Source organism: Neovison vison, chromosome 7 (assembly GCF_020171115.1).
Source record: "Neovison vison isolate M4711 chromosome 7, ASM_NN_V1, whole genome shotgun sequence".
NCBI lineage: Eukaryota > Metazoa > Chordata > Mammalia > Carnivora > Mustelidae > Neogale > Neogale vison.
In genome coordinates this window covers 56,188,000-56,214,134 of record NC_058097.1, presented here as the reverse complement: position 1 = coordinate 56,214,134, position 26,135 = coordinate 56,188,000, and the positions used below count along the sequence as shown (strand labels likewise).

Below are 26,135 nucleotides of genomic sequence, written 5' to 3'. Positions count from 1 at the left end.
GCTTCTCCCTCTCCCTCTGCCACCGCCCCCTCCAAGCTCATGCTCACTCTATTGCAAATAAATAAAATCTTTTTAAAAAATTAAATGGAGATAAAATTTGCATAACACAAAATTTACCATTTTAAAGTATACAATTGAGGGGCACCTGGGTGGCTCAGTGGGTTAAGCCTCTGCCTTCAGCTCAGGTCCTGGGATTGAGCTCTGTATCGGGCTCTCTGCTTGGCAGGGAGTCTGCTTCCCCCTCCCCCCACCGCCCCGCCCCAAGCCTGCCTCTCTGCGTACTTGTGATCTCTCTGTCAAATAAATAAATAATCTTTAAAAAAAAAAATAAAGTATACAATTCAGTAGCCTTTAGTACATTCACAGTATGGTGTAACTATCATCTCTGTCTTGTTCCAAAACATTTTCATCTCCCTGAAAGAAAACACCGTACTTATTAAGCAGTCACTCCTGATTCCCTGCTCCTCCCAGCTCTTGGCAACCTCTGATTTGTTGTGATTAGTTTTCTGTGTCTAAGGATTTAGTTATTATGGGCATTTCCTACAAATGAATCATGGAGTTGGTGGCCTTTGTGTCTGGCTCCACTTTCATTTACCTTAATGTCTTCAAGGTTCGTACATATCATACCTTGGATCAGCACTTCTTTCCTTCTTATGGCCAAACAACATTCCACTGTATGAAAATACCATGTGGTGTTTCTCCATACATCAGCTGATGAACATTGGGGTTATTTCTGCCTTTTGGCTATTGTGAACAGAACTGCTCTGAACATTTGTGTACAAGCATTTGAGTTACTTGTTTTCAGTTCTTTTGGGTACAGACTTAGGAGTGGAATCACTGGATCATATATTCTGCATTTATAATCTGTATTTGTACAGGTTATATAAATTGGGTCATATATTCTATAATTATAATCTAATGCAGTCTATGTGACTAATTATATGCATTTATGCATATATGCATCAGGGCTCTATATTCTGTATTTATAATCTGTAGTGTATTCTGTACTTAAAATTTTCAAGGAATCACCAGACTTTTCCGAGGGCTGTAGCACTTCACCTTCCCAAGGCTTTCACTTTCTACCACATCCTCACCAGCACTTTTCTTTTTCTGTTCTGTTCTTTCTCTTTTATTATTATTTTTGTTATTTTTAAATTTTTTAGAAGGGAGAGGGACAGAGAGGAAGAGAAAAAATCTTAAATAGGCTCCGCAGGGCTCCATCACACATCCTAAGATCATGACTTGAGCTGAGATGGAGAGTCAGATATGGGGTGCCTAGGTGACTCAGGTCATGATCCTAGGGTCCTGGGATCAAGCCCTGAACCGGGCTTCCTGCTCAGCCAGGGAGCCTGCTGCTTTCTCTGTCTGCTGCTGCCCCTGCTTGTGTACTCTCTGTCAAATAAATAAATAAAATCTTAAAAAAAAAAAAAAAGTCAGACACTTAACTGATTGAGCCACCCAGGTGCCTGTTTTCTTTTTTAAATTACAGCCCTCCTAGTTGGTACGAGGTGGTAGCTCATCATGGTTTTGGCTTGCATTTTGCTAATGACTAATGACGTTGAGCATCTTTTCATGTGCTTGATGACCATTTTTATATCTTTAGAGAAATGCCCATTCTTTGCCCATTTTTTAATTGGGCTATTTATCTTTTTGTTGTTGAGTTGTAGGAACTCTATATATTCTGGATACTAGACCCTTATCAGAGCTATGATTTGCAGATATTTTTGCCCATTCTGCTTATCTATGTATCTTCTTGATAATGTCCTTTGCACATTAGTTTTATTTTTAATGATTAACTTTATTTTTTTCTTTTGGTGCTTATAATGTTGGTGTCATATCTAAGAATCCATTGACAAATCCAGGGTCATAAAACCTTACCCCATGTATTCTTCTAAGAGTTTACCATTTTAGCTCTTACATTTAAGTAGATCCATGTTGAGCTAATTTTTGTATATGGTATATGGTGTGAGGCTGGAGGCCAGCTGTGTTCTTTTGCAGGTGGATGTCCTGTTGTCCCATCATTTGTTGAAGAGACTGTTGTTTCCCCACAGAATGGTCTTAGCACTCTTGTTGAAAATTGATCATATGTGTGGGTTTATTTTTTGACTCCCTGTTCTGTTCCATTGGTTTATCTGTCCTTAGACTATGCTAATTTGATTACCGTGGCTTTGTAGTAAGTTTTTGAAATTGGGAAGTATGAAGATTGACTTTTCTATTTCTGCAAGAAGAGTTGTTGGAATTTTAACAGATGCCTTGCCATGTTGAATCTGTAGATCGCTTTGGGGATTGTTGCCGTCTTAACATATGAAGACTTCTGATCCATGAACATAGGATATCTTTGCATTTGTTTAGGGTTTTTATTTCTTTTAGCGGTGTTTTGTAGTTTTTAGTGTGTGCATCTTTTGCCTCCTTGTGCTATTGTAAATGGAATTTTTTTTAAATTCCCTTTTTGGATTGTTCATTGCTAACGTATAGAGACAACAGCTGGTTTTTTGTTTTTGTTTTTGTTTTTAAGGTTTTATTTATTTATTTGACAGAGAGAGAGAGATCACAAGTAAACAAAGAGTCAGGCAGAGAGGAAGGGAAGCAGGCTCCCTGCTGAGCAGAGAGCCCGAAGTGGGGCTCGAGCCCAGGACCCTGGGACTATGACCTGAGCTGAAGGCAGAGGCTTAACCCACTGAGCCACCCAGGCACCCCCAACAGCTGGTTTTTAAGTGTTGATCTTGACACATTTATTAGCTCTTGTCATTACTTTGTGGATTCCTTGTGATTTCTGCAAATAAAGATAGTTTAATTTATTCCTTTTCAAGTTCAGTGCCTTTTATTTCTTTCTTTTTCTTTGTCTCTGGCTAGAACTTCCAGTATAGTGTTTCACCACAGTAGTGGTGAAAGCAGTAGACATCTTGTTTTTTTCCCCAATGTTAAAGAGAAAGTTTGTAGTCTTTCATCGTTGAATGATGTTAGCTATGGATTTTTCATAGATACCCTTTATTATGTGGAGGAAATTCTCTTCTATTCCTAGTTTGCTAAGTATTTTTATTACGAAAGAATGTCAGGTTTTGTCAAATATTTTTCTGTTACAGTCGGAATGATCATGTAGGTTTTTTTCCCTGTTCTATTAATGTGTATTACATTAGTTGATTTTCATAATTGAGCTACCTTTGCATTCCTGGGATAAAACCCACTTGGTCATGTCGCATAATCCTTCCTTTGTGCTGTTGGATTTGGGATTTTGCTGGTTTTTGAACTTTGTATACATTGAGTCATTTAGTATTGACATTAAAAAGAATTGAGTAGGGGTGCCTGGGTGGCTCAGTGTGTTAAAGCCTCTGCCTTCGGCTCGGGTCATGATCCCAGGGACCTGGGATCGAGCCCCACATCGGGCTCTCTGCTCAGCAGGGAGCCTGCTTCCTCCTCTCTCTCTGCCTACTTGTGATCTCTGTCTGTCAAATAAATAAATAAAATCTTAAAAAAAAAATTGACCAAGTTAAGTACTAAAAGATACTCAGGGCAGCACCTGACACAGAATATCATTAGAGTGTTACCTAATCATTGTCATCGTTAATGGATACCTCAACGAAGACTCAGAGAAGTGAAGTGACTTATTGGAGGCCACACAGCACACCCTGCTCAGAGCCCACCCTGCAAGCCTGCCTCCTGTGTGCCATGTGGGCGGGGACCTGGCACAGTCTTGTTTTGCTTGCTTGCACAGGGGACCGATGATAACAAGTGTTTACTGAGTGCCTGTGGTGTGTTGGGCCCCAAGCTGGATGTCTTATGGTTGCCATCTCATGATTTCTAACAGCTTGAGCTAGAATTTGCACACCATACAGTTCAGGAATCTGAAGTATACTGCAGTGGCCCTTGGTGCCATCAGAGCCGTGGAGGCCTCAGCCCAGTCAGTTTAAAGCATTTTCACTCCCCCTTGGCCATTTCCCTCCGACCTCCCCCCAGACTTCCCCCTCCCAGGCCTAGGCAGCCACTGATCTGCTTTTCACCTATAGATTTGCCTCCTTGGGACATTTTATACAAATGGAACGTCATTTGTGGGTCCCAAGCTTTTTTCGTTTAGCATAGATTATGGTCTCTCCGGGTTGTATGTAGTGTGTAGTGGTAACTTCTTCATAGGACCAAGTACCGTGCTCTTGTCTGAATACGCCACGTTGTCTCTCTGTTCGTTAGCTGATGGACTTTCAATTTCCACTTCTTACAATTATGAGTAATATTGCAGTGGACATTTACGCACTAGTTTTTCTGCAGGTATTAGTTCTCCACGTTCCTCTGGGGACTGGGTCCTCGCCGTGCAGGCGTGTGTACACAGGGCACTTGGATTTTCATGGTTTGAACAAATGGAAGCAATCAAGGGGCACTCAGAGGGCGCAGCAGCAGTTAGACCCTGCCTGGCACGGTGTTGTGACATTTGATCCGCCTGCACGGCTGTCCTGGTGCATGCCAGCCCGTGGGATTTGGCCTTACAGGGCCACAGGGCGTGTGTGCTTGGAAGCCCGGGCCTCCCCTGGGAGTAGGCCACGCGCTGGCAGGGACGGCTGGGCTGGCTTGCTGCTGGCCACACGCGGAGGCAGCCGGTGCCCCAGGGCAGTGCAGCAGGCGCCTTCCTGCCAGGCCTGACCTCTGGGTCACTGGGGCCAAGCCCAGCGCCTGGCCTGGCCCAGCCTGCGTCAGCAGGGGCTGCCTGGAGGGGCACTCTCCTCCCCACCCTGTCATCAGCCGTCCTCCTGCCTGGGGGCCCTTGCAGGTGGCTGTGACACAGGGCCTCCTGCCCTGACCACTCTCCCTGCCCCCTGCCCCGGCTCAGGTGAATACATCAAGACCTGGAGGCCCCGGTACTTCCTGTTGAAGAGTGACGGCTCCTTCATCGGCTACAAGGAGCGGCCTGATGCCCCTGACCAGACCCTGCCCCCCCTGAACAACTTCTCTGTCGCAGGTGCGTCTCGGGGCACGCCAGGCCAGAGGTTGGGGAACCAACCGCTGGCAGGCCCAGGAGGCCCACGGGGCTTGGCCTTTCTTTGGTGTGGGCCTGTCCACGCCTGCTTGCCCTTGGCTCCATTTCCCACTCTTCCCACCTGCCCCAACTGTGTATCAGCTGGGCCTGGGGTGGGAAGGCTGAACTGGTGGCCAGTGGGGAGCAGGAAGAAGGGCGAAGCCAGGCATTCCCCCAGCCCCTCACCCCAGGCAGCACCGCCTCTGGTTCTGAATCTGCCGGCTGGGTCCCGTGGTGCTGGTTGGTGTCAGGCACCTGCCATCCTTCCTGCGGTCTGGTAACAGCCCACTTCTCTGTGCCCCTGACCTCGAGATGGACAGCGTGGCCTCCCTGCTCAGCTGATCGCAGAGCCAACTTTACATCCTCCATCCCTTTCATGGTACCCCAAGTGATGTCTTCCCGCTGGACCCTGGCCAGTAAAAGCTTGTCAGACTCAAATCCCTTGCCTGGTCCTCATAGAACCACAGTCCTGCCCCTGACCCCCTGCCACCTGGATTGGTCTCCACATCCTCATTGTCCCACCTCCTGAGAATATCTCAGAGGTACCCCCTTCTCCCCTGCTGCTCCTCAGCCCAGACCACCAGCCTCTCCCACCCAGCTCCCCGTGCCGGCTTCTCCCACAGCAGCACCCAAGGCCACTCCCACCCATGCTCTCCGAATCCAACTCCAGTCCCTTCTCTGTCCTGGTCACTTTCCTTGTGTTCTGTGACTGATGTGGCTGTGCCCCATGCCATCTTCTCACTTGAACTGTCAGCCTGTCCGGAGCACCTTCCTGTGCACTTTTCCCTGGGTGTCCTCTCGTCCCGTTTACCTACCATGCCCCAAACTGGCCTTCAGTTCTCTCTGAGGGCTCAGTGCAGGGATGCTCCTTCCTCTGGGATACCCCTTGAGCTCTGAGCCAGGTTGGCTGCCTTTTGGGTATCCCCCGTCACAGCTCTGCTCGCTGAGCTATCATCGTCTGGTGGTCTGTCCCTCTCCCCGACACACTCTGGACTTTGAGCCCCAGAGAGGGCCAGGGCCGACTCCATCACTGATGTATCTCTATACCATCTGGCACACAGGGGGTGGCTTGGGGAATGTGGGCTGCAGGCCAGCAGGGCTGTCCCCTCACCCTCCTGGCTCTGTCCCCTCTCTCTGTCCTCAGAATGCCAGCTGATGAAGACTGAGAGACCACGGCCCAACACCTTTGTCATACGCTGCCTGCAGTGGACCACGGTCATCGAGAGGACCTTCCATGTAGACTCTCCAGATGAGAGGTGAGCTTGGGCCTCTGTGTGGCCGCCCTTTGAGAGTGACCTGGCCTAGTGTGAGGAGGAGGGTCACAAGAGTGGCAGAGTCCTTTAGGCTCCTGCCTAGGAGTTTCCTGTCTCAGCCCTTCTGAGAGCTGGAAAGCAGGGGTTCTTTTTTTTTTTTTTTTTAGTTTATCTGATAGAGTGAGAGCACAAGCAGGGGGAGAGGCAGAAAGAGAGAGGGAAGCAGGCTTGTCGCCGAGCAAAGAGCCAGTGCGGGGCTTGATCCCAGAACCCTGGGATCACGACCTGAGCCGAAGGCAGACACACAGCCGACTGAGGCACCCAGATACCCCTCCCCCCTTGTTTGAGATGTGCTGGAAAGTGGAGAGAAGAGTCGAAGAGACGAATGTGCAGGTGTCCTGCACCTAGACTCAGCAGCCCCGCTTCTGCCACAGTGGCCTCATCTGGCTTTGTTTTGTGCTGAATTGTGCACTTCTGATCACGCTTCTGACACTTTGCTCCTTCACACGTCAGCAGGTGTCTGCTAAGAATGAGGACTTTCTCCTACAGAGTCATGATGTCGTTACCACCGCTGAGGGGACCATTCACAGGACTTGTGATCTCTCCATGTCCGTGTCTACTAGAATTTCCCTGGTTGTCCTCAAAATGTTTTTCAAGCCAGGATTCCTTCAGGGTATTCGTTGTGTCTTTGGCCGGTTAACCTCGTTCAGACCTGTCTCTGACCCCCACCCCACCTCCCTGCTCCGGACAAGCCGGGCTAGTTGTCTTGTAGAATGTCTCGCACTCGGGATATGTTATCTTAACTGCCTTTGGCACCATTTACTTTATTCCTCTGTGCCTGTATTTCCTGTAAACCAGAAATTAGGTCCTGAGCAGGGTTGGCAGACAAGGGCCCAGCCTCCTGCTTTTACAAAGAAAGTTTTATTGAAACACGCCATGCCCGTTCATTTACAAATTGTCCGTGGCTGCTTTGTCCTATGATGGCAGAGTTGAATAGTTCTAACAGAGATCTTGTGGCCTACCGAGCCTAAAATGTTCATTCTTTGGCTCTTTCCAAGAGAAGTTTGGAGATGTTTGGTCTGAGTAGGTATACTTAATAGTGCATCAGATTATATGACGTTTCAATGTAAATCTTACCGTGTCATTTCTCTGCTGAGAACTCTGAGTGGTTTTACTTCCACTGGGAGTAAACTCCAGAGTTTATGTGCATTCTTTTTATTATTTTTTTAAGATTTTACTTACTTGAGGGAGCAGGGAGAAAGCATGCACATCGGGGGAGGAGCAGAAGGACAGGGACAGACTCTGCGCTGAGCATGGACCCCGGTGTAGGGCTCCATCCCATGACCGTGAGCTGAGATCATGACCTGAGCTGAAATCAAGAGTCAGATGCTCCACTGACTGAGCCACCCAGGCACCATTTTTTTTTTTTTAAGTAGGGTCCACACCCAGCATGGAGCCCAGTGCGGGGCTCAAACTCAGGACCCTGAGATCATGACCTGAGCTGAGATCAAGAGTTGGCCACTTAACAGACTGAGCCACCCAGGGGCCCCACTTCACGCCATATTCTGCCCAGTGCTCCGTGATCTGGTCTCCTCTGCAGAGTCATTTTCTATGGCTAGTTTCTTCACTGTAGCCACACTGGTCTCCTTGTAATTCCTTAAACATGCCAGACACTGCCTCAGGCCGCAGTAGCGGCCCTGCTGTGTCACTCGCACAGTGAAGCCGGGCCCTTGGCTGCTGTGGGAGCACACACCTCTGTGGGCCTCACTTTCCAATCAGAAATGTCCCCGCTCTGTCCAGTGTTGTTGAGTGTGGAAAGGGCTCGTGTCTGTGGAGCCCTTAGTTTTCTCCTGAGGAAGCAGCCGGCCCAGGCTGCCTGCATGGAATTGCGCTTGCTGGTGCCTTGTCTCTCTTCCGTCCCCTCGGCCACCTGGCACCCTTTGCCTGGAGAACAGCCATAGTCTCCTGATGCTTCATCTCCCTGCTCCTGACCCGCACCCCACTGCTGCTGCAGACGGAACACAGAAATTGGATCCCATCACCCTTTGCATGGACAGCTTCCCGGGCCATTTGGTTGAACACGTCTATCCCTAACCCAGTGCCACATGGAGCCTGGTGTGTTCTGGGCCCATCCTCCCTCCTCTTCTCGTCTCCTCTGTTCACTCTGTCTGTCACCCCAGCCACGCAGGCGCCTGCGGGCCTTCTGCAGACACCCTGGGCTTCCCGGCTGCACCCTCAGTGCCAGAACACAGGCCTGGCACCCCAAGGGTACTTGGGAAGTGTTTGCCGGCTGGCTGGGTGCCCCGCGGCCCCTTCTGAGGTACTTGCTCCGTGCCAGGCATTGCCCGACGCACTCTGTCTCCTGCTCATTTTGCACGACCCTCGTCCCGGCTCTCCGTGTCAGCCAACTGAGGCACAGGAAAGTCAGATGGCCTGGCATCACCACCAGGAAGGGGCAGACCTCGGATTCATGCCAGGCCATTGGCTCCAGAGTGTGCTTTTCAGCCTATGTGTCATGTCCTGGTGCATGGAAGGCAGATCGAGGCCTGAGAAGTGAGGTCCCTCAGGGCCCCAGGGCCAGTCTGCAGTGCCCAGCTCCTGCTCCCACGCTGATCTGCACTTGGCCTAGTGCTGCCTGGGGGAGCGTGGCTCCTTCCAGTGGGCCTCCGGTGGCTCCAGAGCCCACAGGAGGGATGAGATGGTCCTTGGAAGTACTCCGTCAATGGGGAAGGTGCTTTGAGTGCGGCGGGGACTGGTGGGCTTGGGGCCTGCAGCTCTCGATGGCTGGCTCTGTCGTGTGCGCCTGCTTGCATCCCTGGGCCCCTGTCTCCTCGTCTGTAGAGCGAGCTGAGTGGCAGTGCCTGCTTGGGAGGGCTGTGGGCAGACTGCCAAGCTGAGGCACGTAGAGCACCCGCGCAGCTTCTGGCCATAGCGTGCTCTGCAAGCCGGTGGCGTTCCTCTTGCTCTCTGGTGGGGGAGGTCCTCTCGAAATGGTGGCCGGGGCCAGAACTCCCAACGGGTGGCTTTCCGCCCCGCCCCATGCCCAGGCTCCACAGCACGTGTGCCTTCTCCCCGAGCCTTCCTGCGGGAGGGCCCTGCTTCAGCCCCCGGGCCGCATCTGGGAAGGGAGCTGTTACTCTCATCAGGGAACAGCAGCACGGTGCCAGAAGGAGCGCAGGGGCCCACTGTGAGTCTCAGCTTTGGCACCGTCTGTGTGTGTGTGACCCCGACAAGCGATTCTATCTCTGTGTGTCTCAGTTTCCAATCAGAAATGCCCCCCTCTCTCCAGTGTTGTTGAGTGTGGGAGGGGCTGGTGTCTGTGGAGCCCTTAGTTTTCTCATCATGTCTGTGGGGAAGGAGGGTGGTCCCCCTAGGGGCTCTCCTTTGAGGGCGAGAAGGCACAGCAGCCCCAACTCTGGGTGGGAGCTCCCCTCTGCCCCAGACATCGTGTTGCAAACCCTTAAGGAGTAGCCTGGACAGAGGCCCTCGCTTTTTCTCCGGAATTCGGTGCTGCAACCTTGTAGTCTTGGTCCAGTTGGAACAGGAGAGGGGGCTTGTCTGGCGGTGGGAGAGCCCCTGTCACCCCTGAACAATCTCCTACATGTTTATGGGTTCCTTGGCTCCTGGGGAACCTGGGCAGCGTGAGCCAAGGTGGAGGGCTTAGGTCCAGTCCTTGCGCAGTGTCTTGAATACCTTCCTGGAGTCAAACCCTTCCTGAGTACTGTACTCCCTACACAGCAGCTCACCTGTGCCTCCGTGTGCCTGCTCTGCTGGGGAGGGGAGAGCTTGCCCTCGGGGCAGAGCTGCTGTCTGAGCCCCAGCACGCATGACTCCTCAGTGCCAGCTTTGCGGCCCAGAGAGGCCCCTTGGAGCTGCTGCCGGCGCTCCCGTGGTGTGGACAAGCCGTCATTTATTCATCCAGGCTTCTGTTGACAGCTGTGTTCCTCTCCCTTATAAACAGAGCTGACGGCACGCTCTGCCTCCTAGGCTTTAACTTGCTTTTTCATGTGACAGCCCCTCTGGGTACATATACGTCAGATACATACGTATTCTGTTCTTTTTGATGTCTCTTAGGAGATTGGTGAGTTTTTTTCCCTTTTCTTTTCTCGTTCGTTCTTTCTTTTTTAAAGTAGGCTCCGTGTCCAACATGGAGCCCAGTGCAGGGCTTGAACTCACAACCCTGAGATCAAGACCTGGGCTGAAGAGTCAGATGCCTAACTAACTGGGCCACCGTGGTGCCCAGGTGATCTAAAGTCAGCATTTAAAAATCTCTAGGAGGACAATGGCGTTCTGGTAAAGCCTGTCATGGGATGTACTCACCCCTCCCGTTACTGAAAAATAGGAACAGGAATGTGGGGGTAGGGATTTATACTGTACTGTGTCCCAAAGAGGTCATGGGTTAAGACAAGTTGAGAAATGGCAGCCTGAGGCTTTGGCTCAGAGACGGAAGAGGCCAGTCCTGCCCTGCCTGCGTGTGCACCGGGCCTCGGTGTCAGCTGTGTGAGTGTGTACTGGACCTGTGTGTGCACCGGGTCTGGGGCCACTTGAGCTTTGGCCTCCTTGCTTGCTCGTTCCCCAGGTACCTACTGAGTGTCCACTCGAGTGTCACATTGTACCACAGACAGACGAAATCCCTGCCCTCGGGGGCCTGACATACATCGGTTATGGGGCCCCCGGACTCAGCCTGTGGAGGGCCAGTGTGCTAGCACCTGGCGTTGGTACTGGCAGCATTTGTACATCTATCTTATGAAGCAGCATCTCCTGTGAGCAGGCCACTTTGAGACCTGGAGCTTCCAGATGTGAGCTGAGGCCTCTGGTGGCAGTGACTGCCCGGCTCAGCGAGCCATGGAGCGGAGCGAGAGCAGCCCTGCCCTTGGCTCTGGAAGGTCATGGGCCCTCTGTGATTCCAGCCACCAGCTCAGAACACCCACTGTGCTTCTCTTGAATGGTGGGGTTTTTGTTTTGCCTTTTTCCCCCAACCAATCTGTGCCTCAGTTTCCCCATCTGTAACACAGAAGGACGGACAGGTGTGCTCTGGGAATGTTTGTGATGGGGGGACAGTGGAATTAGACTCCCCCTTGCCCCTGGCTCCCAGTTCCCCTCCCTGGAGGCAGCCAGGGCTCAGGGCTCTGTGTCAAGCACGCCCTTCCAGAGGGGTCCGTGCTGGGTCGTGAGCACACGTGCCTGCGTGTGCATTGCTCTTGTTCTAACTCCAGCAGCGTGACACACTGCCCTGTTCCGCGCATTCTTTTTTACCTTAAGGTGTCTCAGGCCGTCTAGGTCTGCGTCTAGATCCTCTGAGCTGCCCAGCGTTCCTTACATAGAAGCTTCACATGCATTCCCCGCACCTCCCAGCGCCCAGGGAGATCCAAGATGCCATCACCTGGAGGCATACCATTGTTTTCTCTAATACCATGCAAACGTGATACCCATCAATTGAGATAGGCCACCGACAGTGAGGTGCCCCCGGATTCCAGCAGTGTCAGAACGCGGGGTGAGGTACGCGTGGGACTGCTGGCTGGCACGGAGTGGCCGTAGTGCCCCTCGGGGTGTGAGGAGCAGGAGGCTGAGTGCAGCCCCCCAGGGTAGCCCCAGCTCCTTAAGCCGCTTGCTCCCTGCGTGACCTTGGCCGCGTGCCTCCGGAGTGCAAGCATAGCTTCACCTCCTGCCTGGGGCTGGGCTGATGATTCTGGAAGAAGCGAGGCTGACCCGCCGGTCTCACTGAAGTTTATCTAAACTGCTGTGATTTGGAAAGTTGCCTGCTTGGGCTCTTTGAATTTTCTTGTTCTTAGTGTGCATTTTATTTTTCTCACCATTCACGGGGCTGTTTCATAGACCTAAGCTGAGTCCATAGCCGGTCAAGCCACCTAAAACTGTGTGGTGAGTCAAACCTGGGAGGGGCATGGAAAATGGAGTATCATTCACCCTCCTACTTTCTTTTTCGTGGCCTCTGGTTGCTGTTACTTCTTCCTAGACCGCTTTTCCCTTTCTAGAGACAGAACAGTTTGCAAGTATCAAAAGAAAGCTGTTTCCGAGCAAGTTCTAAATCGTGAGTGACAGAAATAGTTTATTCTTAAACAAGCTCCTTTTGGCTGGGACCTGCTTCCCTGTCTGCCACCTTCTGCTTCACGTCTCTGCCCCACTAGGAACCTCTGTCCCTGAGTCCTCCTGGCAGACAGCTCCCTCCAGGGAATCTTGCTGTATAAGATCTTCGGCTTTCTTTGGCTGATGAATTCTTCCTTTTACTCTTGGTTTGCTTTTACAAATCATCGCGCTTGTCATTTGTTCTGGAGGAATCCTGAGGAGTGCTATGGCTCAGGGTGGTGGTTTATTTTCAAGGGGCTGTGAAGAAAGGTGGTCTCCCCTCTTTGGTCATTGAATTACTGTTCACTTCAGGTGGCCCTGAGGCCAGGCCTCTCCTGGCACACAGATACAGTCTCTGTCCTCGTTCTATTCTTGCCCTCTCTTACCCACTGCAGCCAGAGGACCTGCAAAATGTCAGTCCTGACCGGTTGGCTCCCCACCAGCTCAGACATATCTTGCCAGAATGCTCAAAGGTGTTGGGTCATTTGCTCCCATTGGAGGGGGTGGGGCTCAGTCCTTCCTGCCCAGGCTCCCTGGGACTCATGGCTCTTGTGACCTGTCGCTCGCAGGGAAGAGTGGATGCGAGCCATTCAGATGGTCGCCAACAGCCTCAAGCAGCGGGGCCCAGGTGAGGACCCCATGGACTTTAAGTGTGGCTCCCCCAGCGACCCTTCTGCGGCTGAGGAGATGGAAGTGGCAGTTAGCAAGGCCCGGGCCAAGGTGGTAAGTGCTGGAGGGGCAGGCAGCCTGTCTGGGAACATCCCCACCAACACTGGCCCTCCTGCCCTTGGTTTCCTACAGAGCGTGCAGGGGCACGGCCGGGACCCTCCGGGACTGCCCTGTGGAATGGCTGATGCACAGGTGTAGGTTACCCAGGGCTGCTCTTTGACCCTGGAGGGAGGGGCAGTCGCATCCTCAGTGACCTCGAAGACCTGTCTGCCCCCATGTTGGACCCTCCCGGGGGCCCCCTGCCTGGGAGAGCCCCGGTCTGAAGGCCACTTCGGAGCAAAGAGTTGCTACCCAGAGCCTCCCTTCCTGCTTATGCCCAAGCCTTTTGGCAACAGTGTCCTTTGATTTTCCTTTTCTCTTTGTTAAAATGTCCTCCCGTGGGCCATGTGCCAAGCATTGACTGCCCCACTCTCTCCCTCTCCTGGGCAGACCATGAATGACTTCGACTATCTCAAACTTCTGGGCAAGGGCACCTTTGGCAAAGTGATTCTGGTGCGAGAGAAGGCCAGCGGCCGGTACTATGCCATGAAGATCCTGCGGAAGGAAGTTATCATCGCCAAGGTGGGTGCCCCCGGGGGCTGCTGCTGGCTGGCCACCTGTGCCTTCAGGGAGCCTGAGGCCCACCTCACCTTGCCCTCCGGGCACACCAGGGACTAGGGTGGAGTGTCTGACTAGGCCTCACCCAGTGGGCGCTGTCAGGGCCTGAAGGCAGGTCTCTTGGCCACAGAATCGGCCAGCGGGGAGGCCCTGTGGCAGGGGGCATGGCTCAGGGCCTCTCCAAAGGAGGTGGACCAGAATGAAATTCTGTTCCTCTTTCTCTCCCTTTAAAGTTTTTAAAAGGGCAAGTTCCTGACATACACCAGCTGTTTAAGAGAAAAGTAAACACAGTGGATTCCCACGTAGCTGACATCCACCTTCAGTGGTTGTCAGTGTCTGGCCCGTCTTATTTCATTAGTCTGCCCTCCCCTTTGTTTGCCCTGGAGTATCTTAAGGCATGTTCTAGACATTGTATAATTTCACCCATAGATACTTTAAGATTTTATTTATTTAATTTTGAGAGAGAGCGAGTAAGAGAGCAAGCGAGCGCACAACCTGGGGGGTGCAGAGGGAGAGGTAGAAGCAGGGCTTGATCCCAGGACCCGGGGATTAGGACCTGAGCCAAAGGCAGCTGCTTCACCAACTGATCTCCCCAGGTGCCTCAAACCCATATGTACTTAGATTCAGATCTTTAACAGCTAAAGATTTTGAAGCCTTTAATGGAGCTGTGGTCTCCTCCAGCAAAGCTGCCCATCCCCCCGAGTCAGGCTTCCTCAGCCTCAGCACTGTTGGTCTTCAGGGCCAGATCGTTCTCTACAGCGGGGCGGTGCATGCAGGAGGAGTAGCTGCACCCTGGCCTTCACCTCGAAAGCCACTAGCACCAAGTCGTGACCGTCAAGAATGTCGTCAGACATCATCATCGCGTGTCCCCTGGGGATGGACTCAGCCCCAGGAAGAGCCAGTGTCCCCGTGCTGCAGGCGGTATAGGATTTTCAGCAGATACCACACTTGAGTGGTATCAAGTGGCCTGCAGGGCCTTTGAAGCCCATGCCAGGCCCACCCCCATGTGTCTGATTGGGTGGGTCTGGGAGGGGCCTGAGAATTTGCATTTCTCCTAAGTTCCTGGGCCACATGACGCTGCCAGCGTGGGGACGCACCCGGAACCACTGCTCCCCGGGGTAGAGCCCTGATCAGCTTTTCTTCCTTTGTTCAGCAGCAGCACTTGCAGGGGTGATTCCCACTGCCTGCGGGGTCACCTTCAGGGTGTTACAGGGACTGCTTCTCCCTCCTTAGAGATGCTCACCTTGCCTGGTGGGTTCCGCAGGTGACAGCTCGAGCCCTCTGTCATAAAGTCCCCATCAACTTCTCCCCTCAGTGCTTTGAAAGTGAGCCACTGATGGGCCTTGTCTGGGGCATTTTTCTTTCTTCTTTTTTTTAAAAAGATGTATTTATTTATTTGAGAGAGAAAGCGGGAGTGGGGGGAGGAGCAAAGGAAGAGAATCTTGAAGCAGACTGAGTACAAAGTCCCACAGGGGCTCAGTCTCAGTCTCACAGCCCGTGAGGTCATAATCTGAGCCGAAACCAAGAGTCAGACGCTTAACCCACTGAGCCACCCAGGTGCCCATGGGGCTGTAATTTCATTCTGGTTTGCAGATGATAGTCTGCCTTTCTCTGTGGAGCAGTTAGGAATGGAAGTGCATTTCCCTAAAGCACTGCATCCCCATCCCTGAGCTGAGGACGGGTGCAGGTGTGGTGTTGCCCGCCAGCCCCTCACCCAGCCTCTCTCTGCAGGATGAAGTTGCCCACACGGTCACCGAGAGCCGGGTCCTCCAGAACACCAGGCACCCGTTCCTCACCGTGAGTGCTGCTTCCCTCTCAGGCAGGGCCTGGCCTCCCTGTGCGCCATGAGAGGCCTGCTTCCAACGGGGCTCAGGAAAAGAGCCCAACCCCTCCACCTTGAAGCATGGATTTCGTGTCAGCCAGGTGGTCAGGGCCAGATGGTGTTGGGCTCCCCAAATGGCCTGAACCAAACCCCAGGTTTGGCAGCTTCTTCACAGATGGTGGCTTCATAGCAGTGTTTCGGCTGGCTGATGATACCACATTACAAGATGGTTCCAGAAGAGCTGCTGTTCATGAGTTAGAGGCATTTAGCCCAGCTGGTCAGAGTAGGAACATTGTTTTTTTGTTTCTTTGTTTAAATATAGTCCTAGAAGGAGATGTATTCTTGTGCTGCTGTCAGCTTAGTCTGAGGAGACGTCTCTGTGGGCTACAGTCTCCATCGAGGCCAGCAGCCAACAGTTAAATGGACCAGGTGGACGATGGCTTATGGGATGGGTCATTTCCTTAGCTTAGCTGCTGTCCAGGTGTCGTATTAAGCCATGGCACTTGTTGAAATGAAATTCTGTGAGGTACTTTGATGTAGCAGACAGAGAATTAGAAGACTTGTCACGAGCAGAGGGGTCACTCAAGGGTTCTTTGAGGAACTTTCTGTAAGGACTCTTTAGAGCATAGTGAGAACTGCTGTTTATTGGGCAGATCACTCGTGCATCCTTATCTTCGGGGTTGGCTCTCAAGCCACTGCCAACTCCCAGCCAGCAAACGTGTGTGTGTGCATGTGCATGCAACACATCTGTGGAGAGAGGTGAAACAGCTCTGAGTTGCTCAGAACTGAATGTCTCCCTGGCTGTGCCTCTCAGAAGTTTCGTTGAAGGCTGAAGACAGCATCCTTCAGCCCAGTAACCCTTTCCCTGCTCTCGGGGCCACAAGCTCACTCATATAACACAAGCTCACTCATGTACCCCAAGGCAAAGCTGAAGTTTGAGCCCCGGCTACAAGGGTCGGGGGTGTGTGTGCTTGCGGAATCAGCAGAGAGCCTACCTTCTTCCCACCTCCCTCCCTGGCCGTTTTCCTGCCCTACAGGCCCTGAAGTATGCCTTCCAGACCCATGACCGCCTGTGTTTCGTGATGGAGTACGCCAATGGTGGCGAGGTGAGCAGCAGGCCCCCTGCCAGCCTCCCATGTCTCCTTCCCAAGCGTCAGGGTAGCGGAGGGGAGCCACGAGTGAGACAGTGGTGGGGGGCAGGGACCTTGCTGGATGTCACCGCCCAACCCTTGAGGCAGACATCATCACCTCCATTTCACAGACGGGGAAACTGAGGCCTGGAGAGGTTAAGTGGCTTGCCCAAGTTCACCCAGCTAGTGAGTTGGGGGTAGGGTGCACACGCAGGTGCTGAGAGTATGGAGGGCTGCGGGGTGGGTGGCCAGCGTGCTCTGGAGTGCGTTCTGTAAGGCGGCAAGGAAAATGTATGGGGAGGGCGTCACGCAGGCCGGTCCATGCTCTCCTGCTGGGTGGAGGCCGCCACTCGTCGTCACTGGGCTGTCACCTGCTCCTCATCCCTCACAGCCTTCTCCCTGCACACAGGTGTCAGCCGCTGGCTCCTGACAGTGGGCTTCATCTGTCCCATTGTTCTCATGGCTTATTGTTCCTTGCTCGTGACCTGTGTTCTTGTGCGTTCTTGCTCACTGTTCCGTTCCCCCGTCCCCACACTCTGTCCCTCCTGACTCTCCCCTTGATGCTTCCTGACTGTCCTTCGCTCTTCATGCCCTGCTCCGTGTTTTCCTCATGGTGAGCTCGTCCCTGCTCATCATCTCTCACTTGGTTCCTCCCGCTGTCACTTGCAGTTTCGGGGAGTAGGTGCCGCCATGGCACTGGGCTGGAGGTTGGGGGCCAGTGGGCAGCATCCTGGGTTTCACTCCTCTGGGCCGACGTATGACTTCCTGCCCCTCCTCCCTCCTGCAGCTGTTTTTCCACCTGTCCCGGGAGCGTGTCTTCACGGAGGAGCGGGCTCGCTTCTACGGTGCGGAGATCGTCTCTGCCCTTGAGTATCTGCACTCGAGGGACGTGGTGTACCGTGACATCAAGGTGAGCGTGCACCTGTCTCCTGGCCCATGGCACCTGCGGAGCTCACACCAGGGAGGCTGGACCCAGGCCTTCAGCCCTGGACCTCCTCCTCTGCAGAGGGTCTGTCTACCTGCGTGTTCCTGAGTCCACCTTGCCGTGGGATGCCGACCCGCCTGCCTCAGCAGCCCTGGGCGCCCTTTGGGGCCCCTGGTGAACACACACCTCCATGCAGGGAGAGGGGGGCTGAGGAGGGGCAGGCGTATTCATCCAAGCACTGTAGGAGATGGTTCGGCAGAATCCACCAGCGCTGACTGTCCACACGCCCTGTGAGCCAGCCATTCTGCCCTGGGGTTGTGCACGGCCAGAGCATGTCCCTGTGTCTCCCTCAGAGCCTGGGTGCACCCACACTGCTGGCACACAGTTCACACGAGCCCCAGGCTGGAAGCAGCCCCACAGTCCACTGTCCGGGACTGGCTGGAAGGCTCTGCACAGCCGGTACCGAGCGAACTGCGGCCCCGTGGCCATGCACATGCACCTCCCAGGCTTGTGTGGAGCGGAAGCCAGGACGGACCACATGTTATAGGGGCGTCCTTAGGTGGGGAAACTATAAAGAAGAGCGGAGGACTAGAGTTTGTCTTCAGTTGTGAGGATGGTTCATAACAAGGAAGGGGTATATGGGGTTTGGTTCTGGGGTCTGGGATGGTCTCTTGAACTGGTGGAGCTTCCACACAGGCCCGTTAAATTGCCCATTTGTGTTAAGTTTAGTTAAAAGTGGAGGAAGAAGGACATCTGGCTGGCTCAGTGGGCAGAGCATGCGTCTCCTGATCTTGGGGTTGGGAGTTCAAGCCTCATATTGGGCCTAGAGCTTACTTCAAAAAAAAAAAAAAAGCAGGAAGAAAGCAAGTGTTGCTCACTAGTGATGCCAGCCTGGGAAGCTGTAGCCCATGGTGGGGGCAGCAGGTAGGCAGGGCCTGTCTCCCATCTTTCTCTACCGTGGCTTTTTTTCCAGCTGCCATGGGCGTGGCCTCCCTCTAAGCCACAAGGGCTTAACATTTTGCTGGGGGTATGCCCCGTGGTCGGTCTGGAGCCCCGGCCATGACAACTATCACTCCAGGCCAGAGCCTTCCTGGGGCCTGTGGGGTTCCAGGGGGTGCAAAGCCTTGGGAAGACGTGACCCTGATACGTTGACTTTTCCTTTTCCTACAGCTGGAAAACCTCATGCTGGACAAAGATGGCCACATAAAGATCACGGACTTTGGCCTATGCAAAGAAGGCATCAGTGACGGGGCCACCATGAAAACCTTTTGTGGGACGCCCGAGTACCTGGCACCTGAGGTGCCTGGGGCTGGAGGTCCCCGGGCGGGTGAGGCCGAGGGAGGAGGGGCCCTCAGACCTGTGTGGTTTCCTTAGCTCAGATCCTGTGAGGACAGACTCACATTCCTTGGATGGCCCCCCTTGGGTCCCTGTGAGCCCAGTGGCCCCAGGGCCGTGGACCTGGCCCCTCATTGCCCCTCCCTGCCCAGGTGCTGGAGGACAACGACTACGGCCGCGCGGTGGACTGGTGGGGGCTGGGCGTGGTCATGTACGAGATGATGTGCGGCCGCCTGCCCTTCTACAACCAGGACCACGAGCGCCTCTTCGAGCTCATCCTCATGGAAGAGATCCGCTTCCCACGCACGCTCAGCCCCGAGGCCAAGTCCTTGCTTGCTGGGCTGCTTAAGAAGGACCCCAAGCAGAGGTGAGGGCTGGAGTCTGGCCTGCCCAGCCCAAGGCCACCTGCTGCCGCTGTCCCCTTGGCCTGAAGGGGGCTAAGTCACAGGCGCATGCCTGCGTATTGTCCCTGATGCAGGCCCCCAGGGAGGACGCTCTTGGGGCTGGGCTTGTCCTTAGTGCTCTGCCCGCGCCACCTTGTTCTTGGGGGATGCTCAGAGACAGGGCAGCCCTGAGCCTGGCTGAGGGTGGCCCAGCCCGCCCTCCTGTCTCCCGTTCTGGACTCGGAGTCCAGGTTGCAGGCTCCCTGGCTCTGACCCTGGGCCCGTGAGTCCCCACCCCCACCCCCAAGCCGCGGTTTCCTCCTCTGCCATGTGGTCTGTGGCCGGGACAGATCCATTAAAGTTGTTCAGGGCCTGCACCGAAAGCCTCTCTCGCAGAAGCCAAGGGCCTGGGAGGCTGGTGCTCATGGCCGTCTCTGCCCAGGCTCGGCGGGGGGCCCAGCGACGCCAGGGAGGTCATGGAGCACAGGTTCTTCGTCAGCGTCAGCTGGCAGGACGTGGTGCAGAAGAAGGTGAGCCCTGCCACCCACCGGCTCCCGCTCAAGGGTGGCCTTGGCCAGCTCTCCTGACCCCAGGGTCCTGAGTCTGGGCTCCTTTCCTCCACAGCTTCTGCCACCCTTCAAACCTCAGGTCACCTCTGAGGTCGACACGAGGTACTTTGACGATGAGTTTACCGCCCAGTCCATCACAATCACGCCCCCGGACCGCTGTGAGTGTGTGGCCCTCCCTTGTGGGGCCTGGCTGGGTGTGCAGGGGTGGGGCCTGCCCTTAACCTGTTCCGGGGAGGAAGCTCATGGGCCCCACGCCATGTCTGGGCAGTTTGGCTGCAGTTTGCTCGCAGGGCTTTCTGCCATTGGGCTCGGCACCTTTGGACCGACCCAGTGAGGGTCACTGGGAGCCATCAGCCATGGCACATTCCAGAGCTCGGGTGGCACACAGGAAGCCGTCAGGGCCAGGATGGCACAGCCACTCACTCAGCCATTGCTGGGCTGTGCTGGGGACCTTCCAGTGACTGAGACAACCCTGACCCTGCCTTGAGGGAGCTTTGGGCCAGGTGGGGCAACAGCCCAGAGTGTTCAGGTCTAAGGTGTAGGAGCTCAGGGACTGGGGGACCCAGAGGAAATGCCTGACTTGGTCTGCAAGTCAGGAGGAGGAGACGTGGCAGCTGAGCAGAAGGAATGGCATGAGGGAATGGAGTCCAGGAGTGGGAGTGTTGCAGAGGCCAGCGCATCTGAGGGATGGAGGGGGGCGGGGCCCAGAGCAAGAGATCTTGGGGGCCTCTGGGAGGAACAGGGACTTGCTGTGTGGGGAGGCAGGAAAGGTTTGGTGCAAGAAGGGGTAGGGCTGCCTCTGGGCTTTACAGAGTTCCTCTGGCTACACATGGAGGCTGGACTGGCAGGGCAGCAGGGGCAGCCGGTGTGGTGGGGGGAGGTCTGGGCTAGACCAGAGTGGGGCGCCAGAGGGGAGAGTGAAGTTTGCAGAGGGAGCAGCCTGTGGGGCCTGTGGGCCCAGGCTCTGGGGGCGGGGGGGGGGAACCTCTGCCAGTTGGGGTTCATGCTACCTATATTTCTTCCTGAGGCCGGGCCCCCTTGCCCACCCCCAGGAGTGCACTTGGGGTGCTGGGTCCTATGCAGGCTGGTTCTCCCCAATTCACCTCCACCTGCCCCCCACAGATGACAGCCTGGGCTCCCTCGAACTGGACCAGCGGACCCACTTTCCCCAGTTCTCCTACTCGGCCAGCATCCGCGAGTGAGCAGAGCTGCCCACCGCCGCTGACTCCGCTGCAGGATGCTCGATGGGCTGCCTTCACCGCCCTGGGGGCTTGTCTCTTTGTTTTTAAACTTTTTATTTTGCCTTTTTTTGTTTGCATCCCCATCCCTCACCTGCTCACCCCCATTTCCAGTTTTTTCAGCCCTCTGCCAAACTGACCTCAGTGGTCCTGGTGGCCCCACCTCCAGGATCCTGTCCTGTCCTCACCTTGGTGCCCAGACCAGGATTTGGGAGACTCCACTAGCCGCCCCAGGACCAGGGCTTCAGGCAGTTGGAGAGATTCCGGTTTTTAATCAACACAAGCCCCAGCATAGGGCGCCATGTGGAGCTGCGGGTCCTGCCCAGATTTCTGGCCTGATGCCTGCAGCCAGCCTGTCCCTGTGCCGCTGCCCTGCTCAGAGGCTGCCTTCCTGTGGGACACCTCGTGGGACACGACGCCCTGCGGACAGTGCCCTGGTGCTGTTGGGCTCAGCGCGGCCTGGCGCAGGCGGTCCGGCCCCTCCCCCCACAGGGGCAGCAAAGCAATAATGTCCAGGGACAGGCGGGGGCGGGGGGGCCTTTGGAAGCTGTGGGGTTGGGGGTTTGGGAATTCCTCGTGTAGCTGGGGCCCAGTCTACCCCAGGGGGCATGAAGAAGGCCCCGGGGATGGGCACTGCCTCCTTGCCCTGCCTTCCCCAGCCTCCCAAGCTGCTCTTCTGACCCTGTGGATGAGGCAGGAGGGAAATTTAGGGACAAGCCTCCCCACCACCCAGTCCTGTGCCTTACCAGGGCTTCCTTCCGGCTGGCCTTAACTCCTGCTGGGCCCTGGGCCCTGCCCCAACCCTTGCCAAGGATGGGGGTTGGGATCACCCCCTTCTGGCTGCTGGGGGGCGGAGGGTGCCAGCTCCAGCTGTTACACATCTCGCACCGAGACAGTATTGGGCCCTGTGGACTGGGGTCAAGGAGGGGGTGGGAGTGGGGTTCTCTGGTACGTACTGGGGGGGTGGCCTCTGAGCAGGGGAGGCTCCAGGGCCCCTCCCTCCCTCCCCCTCCCTGGGCCCCACGTTCTGCAGCCTTAAGGTGAACGTTTGTCACTGCTGTGGGCTTGCGTGTGCGTGTGTCAGCCTGTGTCTGGATGGCCCCATGCATCTGGGACTTGGGTGCATATGGGGGTGTGTGTGCATGCGTGTTCGGTATGTGTGTGTCAGGGCAAGTGTGTCCCGGCCTTGAGTGCGTGTGTGTGTGTGTGTGTGTGTGTGTGTGCATGCTTGGGCCCTATCCTCAGCCCCAGCATTTCATCCCACAGGGGAGGGGTGTGGGGGAGCCACATCTGGGGTCCATTTGCTGCCCAGCCTCCCTCCCCCCCCAACATATCTGGGTGTGTGGAATTTAGTTGTGGCTTTGATCTCCCTGCCCCACCTCCTGTACTAGGTAGTTCAGAGAGAGACATCCTAGGGTGGGGTGAGGGTTGGTTTGGGTGGGTGGGGGGTCTTTTTCCTTTCTGTGTGTGTATGTCATTTATCTGACAATTCTCTGTCCTCCCCACTGGCCTTCCCCATTCCTCCCATTTGTACGGTACAAGCAATAAAGACACTCGTTTCAGACCGGGGCCCGCCATCCTGGGCCCTTCCTTGCCTTCGGAGCCTGGCCCTGGCTGACCCGCTCCTGGGACCTGGGCACCTGGAGCTGCGCTTGTCCTTTGGCTGTCGGGGTGGGCGCCCCTGCAGCGGGAGCCACTGAGGGACTTGAGACGCTTCCTGGGGCATGTGGGTGTGGCAGGCTGAGACCTGGGGACCAGGTCTTCAGAAGCTGCCTGGGTAGAAAGGGGGAGCATGAGGGTGGGGTGGTCGGGTTGGTGGCTCTGAACGAGGAGGGTGCTCGAGACACCACTGAGCCCTGGAATTGAGCGTGAGGGAGCGGGTTCTCTGCGAGGGCCCTTGGGCCCTGGTGCTGGGCACTGCCTGCATATCCTCTTCTCCCCACTTAGGTTATACCAGGGAGCCTTAAGGCCCCCAAATTCCAACACAACCTTGGTGTGTGAACAGGAGTCGCGATGGCTATCAGCTGGGGGCATTTCTGGTTACAGCCCTCACAGACCGGGGTCCTGACGGCTGCCCCCTTTACCCTTGGGTTCCCCTGCTTAGCTCACTCTGCCCCCAGCTGGGGACTAGGGTGGGCGTGGCCCTGGTGAATTGAACGTCAGACTTTCCAGAAGGGTTGGGACTTCACAGATGTGGTCTCAGAGACCCTGAGTGAGGGTAGCAGAAGAGTCAGATTCAGTGAATCTACGTTTGCTGCAGCCAAGACCCAGGGAACACGTGGCTTTTTCTCACTTCACATTGACTTTATTATTTATTTGGTAACAAAAGCATGCCCTGGCAGTCGTAAGACCAGTAGCAGAGAAACTTCTAGAGAAAAGCCTTTTCTTTTTCTCTCCAGTTGAAGCCCCTGGGGTGGATGTCACTCCCCTTGCTCTCTGGTGGGGGGCATTCTGAGTCTACCTCAGCCCGCTGGGTCCCCTCGCGGCCCCTGGGTCCCTGGTGCGGGGGCCCACAGGCTGACGCTCTGCTTCCCTCTGGCAAACGTAGCTCCCTGGCCGTAGTGGTGCTTCCTTCTGTAGAACTTCTCCCGAAGGGACTTTCAGGTGGGAGCATTTTAATAATAAAATTTTATTAATTGGAAACTAGTTTTGAGGAGGTGAGTCGTCTTTTGTTGTGCTCGTGGGAAACTTTGTGTGTTGTGTAATAACATGAGCAACGCTGGAGCTGAGGGAGCCGGCGACGTGGAGATGCGCCCGGATCCCAGGTCCCCAGCGCTCCCCCTGGTGCTCGCTCATGTCCTCCCTGTGCAGGTGCACGGAGCATCAGAAAAAAGGCTCTTTCCCTTCGGTTTGGTTTGGTTTGGGTTAGGCGCGGCTTGCCTCCCGGTTAATGCCGAGTGTCTAGACTGCACCTGCCGCATCTTTCTGGCGTCCTGCCCGGAGACGGACATTATTAATGGGGTGTGTTGGTCACTGATAAAAATGAGAGCCTCTGAGAGCTCTTCCTGTATGTCAGGGACCTTGTCGCCAGCATGATGCAGAGGTCTCTCAACTGATCCAGCCCACTCCCAGTGGGCAAGAATTGACTCTGTCTGCAGAAGTTTTTTAGTTTTCCTGACGGTGCCGGCATAAACTATAATGCAGCTTTCCCGTGCTTTTGTCACCTGCATTCCAGGATGGCTGGAATTTAATACGTGTCTGTTAGCTTTCCAGAGTGTGCTGATTCACATATTCTTACCTTTATTTTTAAAATAATTGCACATGCAGGCTTGGAGCAGAAAACTTCCAAAAAGAACAATACTAAACATGATTCTAGGCGTGGAGCGCCATGTAGTGCCCTGAAGTGAGGACCCGCTCAGAAGCTGGCAAGGCAGAGCCTCCTCGATGGGGGCATGAGAAGGGACTCGGGGGCCTGTGGAAAGTGCTCCTGCTGGGCTGAGAGAACTTGGAGCAGCAAAAGAAATAGGATAGCACTGGCTTATATGCAGAGATCATGATCCGTGAGTTCGCACGGAGGTCAATGGTAAATGGTGGGAACAGATGGATCTGAACAGACTTCCAGGTGGTTTCTGTAGATGCTGTGCCTCCAGGAAGGGGGTGCACCCCCCCTTACATGTAGGCTGCAAAGTGACTTCCTTCCAAAGGAGACAGTACAAGAAGGGGGGAAGCAACTTTTCCGTGAAGAAACCTGACACGTTATGTGAGGTGATCAAGGTCAACGTCAACCCTGTAATTCCTGTTGGCAGGAAGTGCCCTTTACAGGTGATGAGGATGCTGTCCCAGTTGGTCCATGGTTGTGACAAATGTACTACACTGGGATGTTACAGGGGAAAATAGGTTTGGGTTGTAGGGAAACTCTATTCTCTCTTTGTAGCTTCCCGTAAACCTATAAAATTTTACCTTAAAATACAAAGTGTTCTCATCGACCCTTCACGTGGGTTCCTGTGACACTTCCTGCGCACTCCCTCCTTCTCCCCTTCCGTGTTCACATATCCTACCTGAAGCAAGAACATTGTCTTGCATGACCAAAGTTCAGTTTTCCAGGTCAGGAGGCGAGTACTGAAACAACCCTCTCCTCGAAGATCTTTATCAAATTTGACTAAAGGTCCCACTCCTGTCCTTGTACACGAGGGAACAGTCACTTGGCTGATGACTCCTGTTGCATTTGGTTGTCAGGTCTGAAGCCTACAAGGTACTTATTTCACAGAATGTCCCTTAGTTAAGGTTTGTGGCCTGACGTTATCTCACGGTTCTAGTCAAGCTACCTTTGATAGGAAGTCAGAAATGCTGTGCCCTTCTCCCTGCCTCCTCCTCCTGTCAAAGAGGCGCATGAGATTCTGTCCCATGACTGGTGAGGACTTCCAACCCTTGCTTACGGTGTCTGTCAGGTGTCCCCACTGTAAAGTTACTGCTTTCCCTTTGAGGTTAGTATCTTGTATAGAGATACTCAGAAAATGTAGGTATCTACGTTTGATCAAGTGTTGAAGCAAAGGGAACAGCAAACACAAAGGCCCTGAGGCCAGCAGGTGCTGGTTGTGTTTGGAGGAATGGAAAGAGGCCAGGGTGTGTCAAAGGGAATGAGGGAGGGGGAAAACAGAAGGAAATGGGGTTAGAGAGGTAACAGTGGGCCGAAGGGATCTTGTGGCCAAGGTAAGGAGTTTGGGTGTTACTCTAAGTGTGACAGAAAGTCATTGGTTTGGCGTCTCACATTCCTCTGCTCTCTTTAACAGCCTTGCTGACCTCCCAGTGCCTGAAAACAGCAATCCCTTTCCTAGCTCCGTGTCTTTGCTCACGCCACTCCCACCCCTTGGAATATTCTCCCCTCCCTTTGCATTCCTGGCCCCTTGCCTTTCAGGTTTCACTCCAACATCACCACCTCAGGCCCTTCCAGGCCGCCGTTTCTAAGTTATGTGCTGCCTGTTCACTTACTCATCCAACAAATATTTCTCGAGTACCTGCCGTGTGCCAAACTCTGTTCTAGGCGCTGGGGATACAGCAAACAAAACAAAACACCAGACAAGCCTTGCCCTCCTGGGGTTCACAGTCTCATCAGGATGGAGACAGTAAA

General features: G+C 54.3%; 1 protein-coding gene across 3 annotated transcripts in view; it reads left to right on the top strand.

Moving 5' to 3' along the window:
- Window positions 1-22,636, top strand: part of AKT2 (AKT serine/threonine kinase 2) — a 36,145-nt gene extending 13,509 nt beyond the window's left edge. For 2 of the 3 annotated variants that reach the window (XM_044257302.1, XM_044257303.1), the window contains exons 3-13: window positions 4,817-4,945; window positions 6,147-6,258; window positions 12,909-13,062; window positions 13,498-13,629; window positions 15,397-15,462; window positions 16,525-16,593; window positions 17,405-17,527; window positions 18,713-18,841; window positions 19,030-19,244; window positions 19,885-19,987; window positions 20,952-22,636. In XM_044257302.1, coding sequence (XP_044113237.1) covers window positions 4,817-4,945; window positions 6,147-6,258; window positions 12,909-13,062; window positions 13,498-13,629; window positions 15,397-15,462; window positions 16,525-16,593; window positions 17,405-17,527; window positions 18,713-18,841; window positions 19,030-19,244; window positions 19,885-19,987; window positions 20,952-21,206 — 1,487 coding nt within the window. In that variant the 3' untranslated portion in view covers window positions 21,207-22,636. Of the gene's footprint in view, window positions 1-4,816; window positions 4,946-6,146; window positions 6,259-12,908; window positions 13,063-13,497; window positions 13,630-15,396; window positions 15,463-16,524; window positions 16,594-17,404; window positions 17,528-18,712; window positions 18,842-19,029; window positions 19,245-19,702; window positions 19,791-19,884; window positions 19,988-20,951 lie in introns of all 3 variants that reach the window. The other variant, XM_044257304.1, reaches the window with a different exon arrangement.
- The last annotated feature ends 3,499 nt before the right edge of the window (window positions 22,637-26,135 follow it).